The following is a 13,638-nucleotide window of genomic DNA, read 5'->3' as shown; positions in this document are numbered from 1 at the left end:
TACAACCATCAGCACTATCCAGCTCCATTACCTTTTCATCTTGCAAAACTGAAACTCTGTGCCCATTAAATGCTACCTCCCCATGCACCCCTCTCCCCAGTCTCTGGGAACCACCATTCTCCTTTCTGGCTCTATGAATTTGACTGCTCCAGGGACCTCATATCAATGGATCACACAGCATTTGTCCTTTTGTGACTGGTTAGTTCACTTTGTATAATTATCTCAGGGTTCATCCATGTCGTAGCATGTGCCAGAATTGTCTTCCTTTTAAAGGTTGAATAATATTCCATTTCATTGATTACACATTCATCTATCACTGCACACTGGCTTGTCTCCACCCTCTGGCCTTTGGGAATAATGCTGTTAGGAACATGGGTGTACACGTGTCTGCTTGTGTCCCCACTTTCAATTCTTTTGGGTATACTTTTACTTTTTGTAATTGACCTACCTTGTCTATTAGTTCAACCAGTTTGATGTGACAATCAATAATAAACATAGTATTTTTAATTGGATGCAAAAGTGGATGAGAACTTAAAGGACAGTCTCCCCACTTGACCAACGTGGAGGCCGAGGCCAGGGAAGGGCCCTGAGTGAGTTCTTATCTGAGGGTGGGTTCTGTGGACAGGAGCCTTGACCTGTCCCCAGCCGGTGGCATCCTGAGGAAAGAGGAAGTGTGGTTAAGGTGGAGCGTGTGGACTTTGGAGTCAGATGCACAGAACTTGGCTGGTGGCCCCGTGGGAAGCTATGGAACCACTCTGAGGCTCTTTCCAGCACCTGTGAAATACTACTGTTTACCACCTCGTGGGGTGTTGCTGTGGAGATAAAGAGAGATGATACAGAGATAAAAATGCAGAGCTACTATAAAGTGAGCTCTCAGGGAGGGAAGTCACTACTTTGATTAAATAGAGATTTCTATCCCCACTGTACAGGATAAAAGCTGAAGCCAAGGGACTAAAATCCCCACCTCTGGCTTTTCCATTAGTTCTCTTTCCACCTCGGTACATGTTTTCTTAAAGTCAGGTTTACTGAAATACAATTTACATAAAAATAATTTACTTTTTTTAGTGCACACTTTGGACAAATGTAGACAGTCATGTGACCACCACCAAGTAACTCCTCCTCCTGAAAGCTTACTTCATAGTGGCTCTGCATTTTCATCTCTGTATCATCTCTCTTTATCTTCACAGCAACACACCATGAGGCAGCAAATACTAGCAGTATTTGATGGCTGCTGAAAAGAGCCTCAGAGCAGCTCCATAGCTCAGAACTGCTACTAAATAGCAAGTTCTGTGCAGCTGACTCCAAAGCCCACACACTCCTCCTTGACCACTTTCAAGATACAGGACATTTCTATCCCCCGCAAAATTCCATCCTGCCTTTGTAGTCATCCCCTTATCCCCCATCCCTGGCAACCACTGATCTTATTTTCTCTCCTTAACAATTTTGCCTTTTCCAAAATGTCATCTAAGTGGAATATGACAGTGGGTAGCCTCTTGGGGTTGGCTTCTGTCAGCCGACAGAAGGCCTTTGAGATGCAGCCAGGGTGCTGTGGGTGTTAGCCGTGTGTTCCTTTGTACTGTGGAGAGGGATTCTGCTGTATGGATGGCTGATGGACCTGAGTTTGTTTATTCATTCATTCTGTGAGGGGCATTTATGTTTTTTCCAGGTTTTGGCAGTGATGAACAGAGCTTCTAGAAACATTCATGTATAGGTTTTTGTAGGAACATAAGTTTTCATTTCTCTAGGATGAATAGCTAGGGGTGGAGTTCCTGGGGGTATGTTTAACTTTCCCCAAAACTGCCAAACTTCCTTCCAAAGTGGCAGTGCCACGTTTGCATTCCCACCAGCAAGGGTGAGAGTGGTGGTTGTTCTGCACCCTTGCCATCATCAAGTTTTGTTTGCTTGTTGAAGACATACTAATTGGTGTGTCCTGGCATCTTGTTTTAATCATCATTTTCCTAATGATGATGCTGTTGTCCGTACTCAGTATTTCTGACAGTGTCAGCTGTGCAGGTAGATGTGAACGCTGTTCATAGTACATCACCTCTGTCTCTCTCCCCTTTTTAATTTGGTTTTAGATTGTAAGGTCTCCTTGTTGATGTGAAACCATGGGGAAGAGGGAAGCAAGGACTAGCCCCACCCTGAACATGTTTTAGGAACAAGAATGGCTTTGCTATTTATTTATTTATTTTGGAGCGCTCTAGATTGAGGCCAAGACTCTGCTGAAAACAGGGGCAAGAGTGTTTGGATCGGCTGACATGCAGTGAGGCACTGGCTTTTGCATGGAGAGGAAAACAGATCATTTACGGCCATGCATGCGAAGCCACTATTCTATTTTGTATCATCTGGTTTAGAGGCTTCCCCAGCTCCAAGGCCTGAGGGCCATGGCCCATTATGGAGATGGCAAACAGGCAGTTTCTGCACCTGGAGTTTATAATCTGGAAATGAGAATAGTTGCAGAGGCTGACAAGAAATGGGGAAAGAATTTTAATCTTTAATTTTTTCACAGCAACTCTTTGTCTGCAGGCCCCAGCTTTTCTGCAGAAGGCACTGAGTCCCAAGCTACCCCTTTGGGTCATTCCACATGTCTTCTTGCTCCGGGGCAGCTTTTCCTGGGAACAGCTTCTTGGCATCTTAGCTCCAAGGGCGCTGCTAGATCACATCTCACATTCTGAGACTCCCAACTCTGCAAATCACTCAATAGAAAGTCAGGGATGAAAACAGTCATCAAAATGTTTACTTAGCAGCCCAAATATCAGCAACCCAGCAGTTGCTTCATGCTCCAGATGTTACCCTTCATTGGGGCCACTGTGCGCAGAATGCCTGGTGTGGGTTGTTACAGTGCAGAGCGAGCTCTGATGATGCTATGTATCCCTGCAGGGTGGGTGGGGTGCAGGGTGAGGGTGGATGGTGACACCAAGAGACCTGGGGGCATGCATGGCCACTCCCAGCACTGGTGCTGCTGAGGTCACAGGGAATCCCTCCCTCTTGGGTCCCTGCAGGCTCGCCATCTGGTTCCCTGCACATGGCATAGAGGAAGGGGAGACCCCATCACATACACACAACCCACAGACTCTGGACTCCTGTGGGGGTCCCTGCAGCCCTTCAGCTTCTCACTATGCTGGACCTCTTCCCATTGTTCATGCAGGAAGGGCAGAGAGGGACTGGGATCACCAGGACCATGTGGATGAGGAGAAGCCAAATCTCAGAGAGGGGAAGTGACTCAGTTAAGACACCACAAGGGCCAAGTTTGACCTGGACCCCTGCCTGTGACTCCCATCCTGGCCCCACTGCCCCCTCTGCCTCGTGGCTGTGTGAGAAGGCAAGTTTCTGCCTCAGGAGAGCACAGCTTCCAAACTGGCTGGTCAGGGATGTGGAGGGCCGGAATGCCACGGGCCCTGAACCCATCCAAGCTGGGACACAGCACGGCCGGCAGGGAGGAGTGGTCTTGTCTTTTCCTGGAGGCTCTGGGACTCCCTGCAGCCTCCTGGCCTCTTGCTCTGCCAAGGCCATGTTTCCCTGAACCCTTCCCCTAAAAGCCCACCTGTCCAAGAACCTTTCCAGAGTAGCAAGTCTTCCCTAGCCTGTGTGACCGGGTATAGTAGTTTGCCAAGCCCCTCTCCCCATCCTCAGCCCCAAGCAGCCACAGTGTGAGCCCAGCTGCCTGTGTGCACTGCTGGGGGTGTGCTGGACAGCAAAGCCTGGGCTGTCCACAGACCTGGGGGCTTCTGCTCTGGTCACCAACTGGTGAAGGGACCCTGGCCAAGTCACCTCTCTGCTCCCACCTCAGTACCAGCTGTGGATGAAGGCTGCTAGCTTTGCTGTCACTGGATATCAAAAGGATTACATGAAGAGATGCATGTAAATGCCTGCACTAAGTAGGTGCCAGTAAATATGCATTCCCTTAATCCTAATAGTGACCTGTGCCAAGCTGACTAATGCTAGAGGGGCCCTGTGGGAGGACCTGTTGTCATCCCCACTTTAAAAATGAGGACCATGAGGCAGGGATGGGTCTTGCCACTTGGTCTAAGCCCACTGTGTTCAAACCCCAGCAGTCTGGCCCCAGAGTCTGTGCTGGGAGCCAAACATGTCTGAGAGTAGAATCCCCAGGAGCCAAGGCCCAGACATGGTGTCTGTTTAACAGGTTGATTTTTATGAAAAATGCCCGGAGCTCAAGTTCCCACAGTGGAGAGTGAAGTGGGGGGATGGTTGGGAAGCACAGGTTTGGATCCTGTTTTTATTTAAAATTTTGTTCATCATGGATTTCTTGGCATTAACTTTGATCTTTAAAACTGTTGCATAAAATTATCATTTTTGGCACCTCCTTAAATCTTGTGCGGAGGTGAGTGCCTCCTTTATTGCCCTACCCTCACCCTGGCCTCGCCTGGGACTCCCACAGTGACCCTAAGCCCCGATGGGTCCCTTTTCACTCTGGATAAGAAGATGCTGCTGGCTTGTAGGTGGGGCACTTCTTGAGAATGAGACGGATGAGAGTGTTTTTTTCTTGCTGTTCTTCACATGGCCTGCAAGCCTACTCCCTGTTTCCTTCTCTTTTCAAATAAAACTGGAGCAGGTGTGGCACGATCAGCAGATGAGCAGGAGGTGGGGCAGCTGCAGCTTGGCATTTGAGTCAGATGCTGCTGCCACGCAATTTCAGGGGTCCGCATTTGTTAGAAATCCTTGTTTATCAAAAATCTTTGCCGATTCAAGTGAAGGTGAGTCAAGTGTTTCACTTCAGCAAACGTGGCTTCTGCACTTCAGAGGAGAGCTGGGCGGTTTCTGATCCTTCCTCTGGATCTCCAGCTAAGTCCCCACCCATCGCAGTTCCATATTCTGACCTGATGCTCACTTGACTTGCCACTTGCTGGTCCTGAAGATGGGGCATGTTAGCATGTCCTCAGACATGGTTTACTGATAGAGCCATTTGGTAAAGCCTGCAGGTGTGGCCACAGAATGAACTTTATATGGTAGAGACAACACTAAGCTCGCTGTTACCATGGCTTGGGGTTGCCTCTATTGGTGCTAGGGATGGCAGTTTGGTTGGACATAGTGGCTTTCAGAGTCCTGGGGAAATCCGAGTAGAAATCTTGGAGTGGGAAAAATGAACTTGTTCCAAAGAGGGGTCTAGGCGAGAGGGAGAGAGATTGAGATTTGGGTGCCATCAGCACATAGGTGAATTCATTCACGGATTCATTTATACTTTCATTCATTTATGCAATAACATTTTATTGAGCATCTACTCTGTGCCAGCCCCTGCTATGGACATAACATCCTTGCCTTCACAGAGCTAATGTTTAGTGGATATGTGGCTCTCAGTGGTAATTAGAGCCATAAGAATAGCTGAGACCTCCTTACAAAGAACCCATGAAATGAGAACTCACTGGAGTCTGACTCCAGAACACCAGCTGCAGGGAGCTCTGCAGGAGACCGAGCCTCAGACGGAAACATACTTAGCTCCTCACTCTGCAGCAAATGCGCAGTGAGAAACAACAGAGATGCACTTGCTTTTGATTTTATTTTACCTGTCAAATCATCAGGGTTAAAAAAAAGGGTAATAAAAAAAGATTACACATAGGGAAGCTCGAGCTCTTGTACACTTATGTAGAAGGAATGTCTGTCCCTTGATAGGATTGGTGCTTCAGGAGCAGCCGTTTGGAAATATGGATCAAGAGGCTGGAAAATTTATCTATCTTTAGATCCAACTATTTCCTTTTAGAAATTCAGGAATGGATTAGGATTTGTTATTTTATCATGAATATATAAAAAAGACTTAGACATGAGGATTGTCATTACAGTATTTTTTTATAATACTGAATAATTGGATATCATTTAAGTGCCTAAGTGTAAGGGCTTATTAAATAAACAAGCAACATTACTCTATGGCCACCATGCAGCCATTAAGAATGAAGGCATTGAGGATCTTAAGTGATGTGGAAAATATTCATGATGTGCTGTTTTGACTACAAAGAAAGTTATGGACTAATTTATTAAAAAATGGATTGAGAGAAGATATCTGTAATTTTTAAAACTAACAAAGGACCAACTTCTAGAATATACTCTCATGAAGCAGCAAGAGAAAGACAAGCAAGGAAAAAATAAGCAAAGGTTATGAGTAGTGAATTCACAGAGGAGAAGTGCCAAAAGGCTAACAGGCATGTAAAGGGATGCTCATACTCATTAGTAACTTAGAGAAATGCAAATTAAAATGACAATGCAAGGTCTCTTTCCTTCAATCAGATTGCAAACACTGGAAAGCCAGGTGATGCCAAGCAGGGTGGTAATGAGGTCACTGAAAAGCCTTCAGATGCTGTGGGGGAGGTGGCCTGATGCCACCTTTCTGGAGGCATCTTAGTTTGTGGAATTTAGTTGAACTGAGCAGGCATACTCCCTTGATTCAGTTCTGCTGCCCCTGCCTTCATACCCAGAGTCAGTCATGAAAGCCCAGTGAAGGGACCCATGCAGCAATGTCCACCCCAGCCCTGTGTGCAGGACTGAATGTTGTGACTAATCCAGCCATCTATCAGAGAAAGCCAACAAGTAAAATAGGCATGTGATGCCCACTTTGGAACACAAGGCAGCAGTTAGAGGAAATGAACTTGACAAACACGGAGACACGTGGTGGAGTCTGAAGACATAATGCTGGGTGAAAGAGTAAGAGCAGAAAAGATGCAGAAGAGCATTTGCTAACTTAAGTGTATGTGGATGGAAATCAGGTGCTGTGTGTCATACTCTGTAAGTTCCATGCTGGTGGAATCATACTCACCAAGTGAGAATGTGGGTGGGGTGGGGACACAGGGAATGCGAATGGAGAATGTAGGTCCTGGTGATAAAGAAATAAATGAACACAGCCAGACAGGAGCCCACCCAGATCAGGGAAAAGGCTAAGGGATGTGAGCAACTCCACACACTGCCTGACCCTTAGAGTTAGCCCCCCAAAAGAAACAACTTAATCCCCCACAAAACCCCATCCCAGTGCCCAACAAAAGCAAAAGTATAAATAAAGTTTGCTTCAACAATATTATGATCGTGTTCTTACTAAACTATATATTCATAGATAGAAGCTGGAATGTCAGCAGTCATGTTTTCTGGGTATGGGCAAGCATTATATTCTTCCTGATTTTTTGTTTCCTCCCGGTTTTTGACAATGAACTGACATGGCTTTTGTAATAAGAAAATTATTCCTGAAAATAAAGTCAGAGAGTAAGCAGTCTGTGTGCTCGAAGAGGAGCTGGGGGCAGGCTGGGTCCTGCATATAGAGCGAGAATGTTTCAGAGAGGGCTGGTTATCCTTGCCGGTGACACGTGGCTAAACCCCATTCTAGCCTTCAAGGAATGTGTGTTTGGGCTAAAAATAAAGCATGATGTAACCCCACCACTGCTGTAGCCAAGAGCAAAACACTGGGAACCCACTTCTCTATGTCCCTCTGGTCACTACTTTGTGATTGTTGAATGCCTGCTGGGCACCCGGATGGCTTCCTACGTGGTAATGTTGAGTTTGGTGAGGGCTTTTATTCAGGGATCCTGAACATTTTGGTCCCTTCTTAGAGTTTACCGAACTGCAGACAAACAAACAATAAACTATCCTATGTTATGGTGTAAGTCATAATTGACCGACAACTTTTGAAGGTGTATACCTTTGGGAGGTCACTTATTGGTGAATTGGCCCTTGGCTGTTTTCATCGCATGAGTTTTTGTTCTTGTGCCTACTGGCTTGAGGTTCCCAACTTGCAAACACTGCTCCTGTGTGCACTTAGAGATGAGCTCTTGTAAGCTTGGGGACTTAAAGGGTCATTTTGAGAATAAAATACTCTAAAAATATCGAGTATAAACCAAATAATGCTTAGAATGAGGAATCTATCCTTACAGACCCATCATAGAAGGAAGTTCTAGATATAGAATTATGTGCCTCTACAAATACCAGTGAACTATTTACATCTCTTTTATGTATGCAGCCTTTTAAAAGAGAAGCAGCAACAAGTGAAAAAAAAAAAAAAACAAGCAACACCCCCCCTCCCAAACAGGCTTTAGTGTGAAAGTTTGCATTTCAGCTTGATGTCTAGCTGCCTGTATGCCTTTGGCCCAGTTTCCTTACTTACATAGAGAGAATAAGAGCACCCATCTGTCTGTGTGGCTGTAGGAGAGTCTGTCTGAGTCTTGTGTATAAGATCCCACAGTGCTGGGCACACACTAGATTGTGAACTTGTATTAGTCACATCTAAATCTGAATCCCCTTTTTAAAAAGGCTTCCTTATTTTAGTCTGTTTCAGATTCTTAGGGGAACCACTTTCAATAGAAACTGGGCTGAGTGAGTACAGTACCTTATCCACAGCCGGAATCATCAGGAAGTGATGTGACAAGAGTGTTCACTTCTATTTGTTCTGAATTCAGATCTGCTTTGCCACGGCATGGAGGCAGAAGATCTTTCAAAGGCTGAAGACAGAAATGAAGACCCAGGTTCCAAAAATGAAGGGCAGCTTGCTGCTGTGCAGCCTGATGTCCCACATGGAGGGCAGTCCTCCAGCCCCACAGCTCTCTGGGACATGCTGGAAAGGAAGTTTCTGGAATACCAGCAGTTGACTCACAAGAGCCCCATTGAGCGTCAGAAGAGCCTGTTGAGTCTTCTCCCCCTATTCCTAAAGGTTAGTGTTCTTATTTTTGAAACTGTAAGGTGATAGGTGCTCTGGGACACTTCTGGGATGATTGCATAGTGAAGTTGATGGTTTTAATGTCATCCCAAGTGGACTCTGACTGGTTGCTCAGGGGAGTGTTGTCTTAGTCTGCTAGGGCCACTATAACAAAATGCCATAAACTGGGTAGCTTAGATGCAACAGACTTATTTCTCATAGTTTAGAGCCTGGGAAGTCCAACATTAAGGCACATTAAGTGTCTGGTAAGAGCTTACTTTCTGGCTCATAGAAGGTGCCTTCTTGCCATGGCCTTATGTAGTGGAAGGGGTGAGGGGCCTCTCTCAGGCTTCTTTTATAAGGGCACTAATCCCATTCATAACGGTAGAGCCAAATTGTTTTCCAAAGGCCCTACCTCCTGACACCATTACCTTAGAGATTAAAATGTCACTATATGAATTTTGGGGAGACCCTAGCAAGAGTGTCATGCCAAAGATGACAAGCAAGGCTCATTTCTAGGGTAGGGAGGGACTTAGAAAGGACAGACAGTTAGCTTCTGAGTAATACTGTCTCTTTAGTTAAAAAATATTACATTGTTCCATCACAAACCCAGTTTGGGAGCTAGAAATACGACCAGCTTCTTTGGGAGGGAGGAGAAGATGGTGTGTCCTGACACAAGAGTCACACAGGTGGCTGGCAACCTCGCACCCCAGGGATGCCAACACCAAGGCCTGGAAAAGCCAGAATATCTTGCATCAAATTGTAACAATAATGCAAAGTGAAGTAAAATCAGTGGAAAGCACCAGAGCTTCACTCACATCCCAGTCACAGCTCCACGAAGGAAACCAGCGCATCTACTGGGTCTGCACTCTAGCTAGTGGCAGCTGGTGACAGCTTGGCTGCAAGGGATTTCCTTTGTTATCTGGGAGCAATACTCCTGCCAGTGAGGTCTGCCTTATAGTTGAAATCTAGTTGTAGCATTGAAAGCACTTTTTATACGGACTTAGTGTTTACTTGACTATGGATTTGGGGTTATTTTTGAAAAGTGTATACCTACAAAATATTCAAAGCAGAGAGAACAAGAGCTACTTTTCACATTTGAAAGTAGACTATGGCAGATGGAGGCTTTGGCATGTTTTCACTGGTAAATGCCTTTGTGAATATATTTCCTCTAACTTATTCATCAGAAATATTTAAGGGTTTCCAAAGATTACTTAGAATCTTGTTGGGAACACATTTATAGGATGCATTCCATACTTAGCATTAAACAGTTGCCAAGTAACTCACTGTCCATTAATTCATCATTTTCCTCCATGTTTTGGACTTGTAGTCCCATTCATCTCATTTCACAGACTGCATAACTAGGGCTATATTAGTAAAGATAGCTAAAGATTCTCAGCCCTAGCCCTGCCTGCCCTGACAGCCCCAGATTCTGGGAGGTGGGACAGTCTTACCCCAGTTCCCAGATCAACTTTGCCTTATGGAAGGGACAATGTGAGCAGTCCCCAGCCCCCAGTGCAAGTCACTGGCAATGGGGATGAGTTCAGCCATTATTGAGCTGCTAGTTCTCGGTGACACTTTTCCCACCTGCATGGGCAGCCCGGGCTCTGATGAAAGAACTCTGCACCCAAGAGCCAGGATTTGATTCTTCTTCACTTCCCTGTTATTTATTTGAGAGTTCATTTGTTTGTTCCACCAATATTTATTAAGCTCCTATACTCTGCTCTAAGGCCTGGGCTATAGGAGTAAAGAAGACAGAGGTGACACACCACCCTCATGGTGAGTGTGGCCCAGAGCAGAAGGCATTGAATAGCACACTGTGTATTTCATTTGGCCTGCAGAGGTTCAGAATGAACTAGTGGCCATTTTTTTTCAAAATGGAAAGTTTTCATATGAAAATCAGATTTCTAATTTATCTTGAAAATTTTGGTAGATCTAATACTGACGGTTGTATGGGAGGGGTTATGGGGTTCCCCAGCTAACCTTGGAGCTCACTCCAACATCTTTCACCCAACCCATATTACTAATGAATGTTATGTCACTGTACAGGCATGTGAGCTTGTGACTCCATGTTTAAGTGTTACTATTATAAGTGAACCTTGATACTGGTCTTTGTTTTCCACACCCTGTCCCTATAATTGGAGGCATAATGACCCTGTTGTTGAACATGTGGGCTTTCAAGTCAAACAGATCAAGGCTCAAGTCCTGGCTGCATCACTTATTTATTAGTTGTGTCCTGTTGAGCAAGTTACCAACTATTGCTGAACCTCAGTTATCCATAAAGTAGAATTAATAGCATTTCGATGAGAAACCATGAGGGTAAGACAAGACAATGATTATAAAGTCCACAGCTCATGGAAAGTAGACATTATTCCCATTACTTTTCCACCAGCCTCCAGTGTACTTACTGCACATGGACTGAAGCCTTTGAGATTCCTGTTGCCAGGATTCCCTAAACTGCTGACACAATCTGCTACTCTGGATCCCTGGAACCCACCCCTGGCAAACCCTGCAGAGGCAGAATATTATAGGCTTCTCATAATTTTATTAATATCGATATTATTTTATTAAGTCCTACATGCCTATGAAACATGGTTTCTATTACATTCTGACTGACTAATAAAACCCTGCCAGAGCCAGAGTGCTCAGCCTTCTTAATTAAGAGTTGGTGGTGGAAAGAAAGGTGGGGAAGATGGGAGATTTTTCTCAGGTGTAGTACAGATCAAATCTAACCTGAGATGAAGCGTGAGAACATTTACTGGAATATAGGCCCTTGTGTAAGAAGATAAGCTTGTAACCACTCTGTTCTGAATTTTATAACCACAAAGCAGTGTTCTTTAAGGTTTTCCATGAAGTTCCCCCTTGGAAATAACAGAACCTAAAATGTTATGCCACTTCTCCCGGAATGTGGCTGTTAACATCGAAGCCTTATGCATGTATTGGTTGTCATGGAAATCATACTCTGCCTGGGCTCTGAGACTCCTGAGTACAAACAAAGAGTCCTGAACTCCCATGTGTGATGGAGCTCAACTCTATACCTGACTCTCTTCATTTTGGCCCAAAGAAAATTAATTAAGATTATTTGGAATATTCTTTGTTCCAAAGCGATGCACACAAGGGATTTTGAATTGTCACTTCTGCTCGGAAAGGCCATGTCCCTAGGGTGTGGGGTCTTGCTGACTGACCCCCAGCCTCTTTGTCGGTCAGACTCTGCATGGAAGGGGTGATCTATGTTGTAGTTGGGGCTGGGTGAATCAGGTTGACAGCTGTGCGTGCCTCTCCTAAGTTGCTGTCACCTGGTAGCTTCAACCTTGTGAGTCTTGAGATTTGACAATGGGCATTGTCTTGTGCATCAGACTCCCTCAGAGCTACTTCTTTGGCATCTTCTTCCCAGAAAAGAACTTCCCGTTAGCCTGTTTGGTTTTCTCCCATATCTGACTCCTTCAAACACAGAGCACTGAACTTTCCCCTATCCCTGTCTTTGTTTATACTTGAATCTGCAGTAACTGCTAGGCAAGTACAAAGGTGGGCTTGGTTTGTGGTACAGTGAATCCCAGCCCCACTGCCTCTTGAGTTGAAGAGTGGCTGCAGAGGTGCTAACCCAGTCAACATTTTGGCTATTGTCTAGGTAATAAGGAAGAGCCTAATGGAATCTCAACAAACTGGAACCCAAAAAGGGAGCTTCCCTGAGGGGAGGAGTGAGAAATGGGATTCTCATCCAGAACAGCAGGCTCCCTCCTCACCTAGGGTTCCTCACTCCTCTTGTTAGGTCAAAGAGTTCTTAGCCAGGGCAAGGTGAAGGATGTTTCAGTCCTGATCTAGGGTCAGATCCCTCCAACCTAGCCTCTACCCCTTTTCTTTTATTTCTTTTTAATATCACCCTATTCTTTCTCTGACCTGTGCTAAGCAACCTGTATGTTAGAAATGAGACTAAGAGATGAAATGATGCCCTAGGTTCCAATACTAGCAAGGGGCAGAGCCAAGACTTAAACTCAGGCACCCTGATGCCCAGGTGAGCAGTTGCTTTCACTGATGATAGCTAGGTAATATCCTACAGGTTCTAACTAGCTAGCCAGACATTCTGTTCAGTGTTTACATGTCCTCACAATAACGCTGTGATGTAGGTAGTATTTTTATCCCAGCTTTATAAATGAGGAAAGAGAGGTTTAGGGATGTTGCATAACTTGGCCAAAGTCACCCAATTGTCAGCTGGTAGCAGAATGTCACCAGGGCAGTCTGCTGTAGGTCTGCATTATTAACCACTGGGTGTCCTTGCTCAGTGCTGGGGTTCCTAGGATATGGCAGATCTGGTTTGTCTTTCCTTAATTCATGACTCGCTGGACAATGGCTTTGCCTGGCCTTGCCTTTTCCTTGGGCTCAAAAAGAATGTCACCCCCACACATAGGATGTTTAGATTGCTGACTGTAGGATGTTGCAGATAAGGAGGAAGTTTTATTTCATCACATGGAAGCAACACAGAGCCAATGACTTCTGTGGTGTGCAGAGTAGTGTTTTTAAGAAAGACTCAATAGGCTGTTGTTCTTTTCTTGCCAAGAGCCTTGGGGTTTGGTCTTTTCAGAACCTTTCCCATCGTATGATCTCACACCAAGGGAAGAAGGTGTTCTTCTAGCAATCATGGGAAGGTGCTGGTTTTGGGGGAAGAAAAGCACTTGAGGTCCTCATTTTGCACAGAGATATCCTGTAATAATAGAAATGGGGAAATCTAGAGCTACAGAAGTAGCCACTGAGGTTTATTCATAGAATGTGGACTTTGAGAGAAAGCAAAAAGTAAAATAGAGAATCCTCAGCAATTAATGCAAAATCTATCAGTGTCTGAGATAGACAACTTGGGAGATGGGACCACATTGGAGAAAAGGGAAATATGTGGATGTGGTAGATTAGAGGTGCTGTGAATGGGCTCACACTCCTCCCTTCAAGAGGTGGGATCTTTATCCCTTCCCCTTGAATCTAGATGGATTTGTATCAACTGGGCTAATGGAACAAGGCAGAAGAGA

The 13,638-nt window shown here is 45.1% G+C and overlaps 1 protein-coding gene across 2 annotated transcripts in view; it reads left to right on the top strand.

Moving 5' to 3' along the window:
* The window catches only part of WDFY4 (WDFY family member 4), a 298,505-nt gene that overhangs the window by 16,178 nt on the left and 268,689 nt on the right, over positions 1-13,638 (top strand). For both annotated transcript variants that reach the window (XM_019035474.4, XM_063710084.1), the window contains one exon: positions 8,388-8,638. In XM_019035474.4, coding sequence (XP_018891019.4) covers positions 8,405-8,638 — 234 coding nt within the window. In that variant the 5' untranslated portion in view covers positions 8,388-8,404. The remainder of the gene's footprint in view (positions 1-8,387; positions 8,639-13,638) is intronic.

Source organism: Gorilla gorilla, chromosome 8, assembly GCF_029281585.2.
Source record: "Gorilla gorilla gorilla isolate KB3781 chromosome 8, NHGRI_mGorGor1-v2.1_pri, whole genome shotgun sequence".
Classification (NCBI taxonomy): domain Eukaryota; kingdom Metazoa; phylum Chordata; class Mammalia; order Primates; family Hominidae; genus Gorilla; species Gorilla gorilla.
Note: the sequence above shows the minus strand (reverse complement) of the source record. Positions and strands in the feature narration are given on the sequence as shown.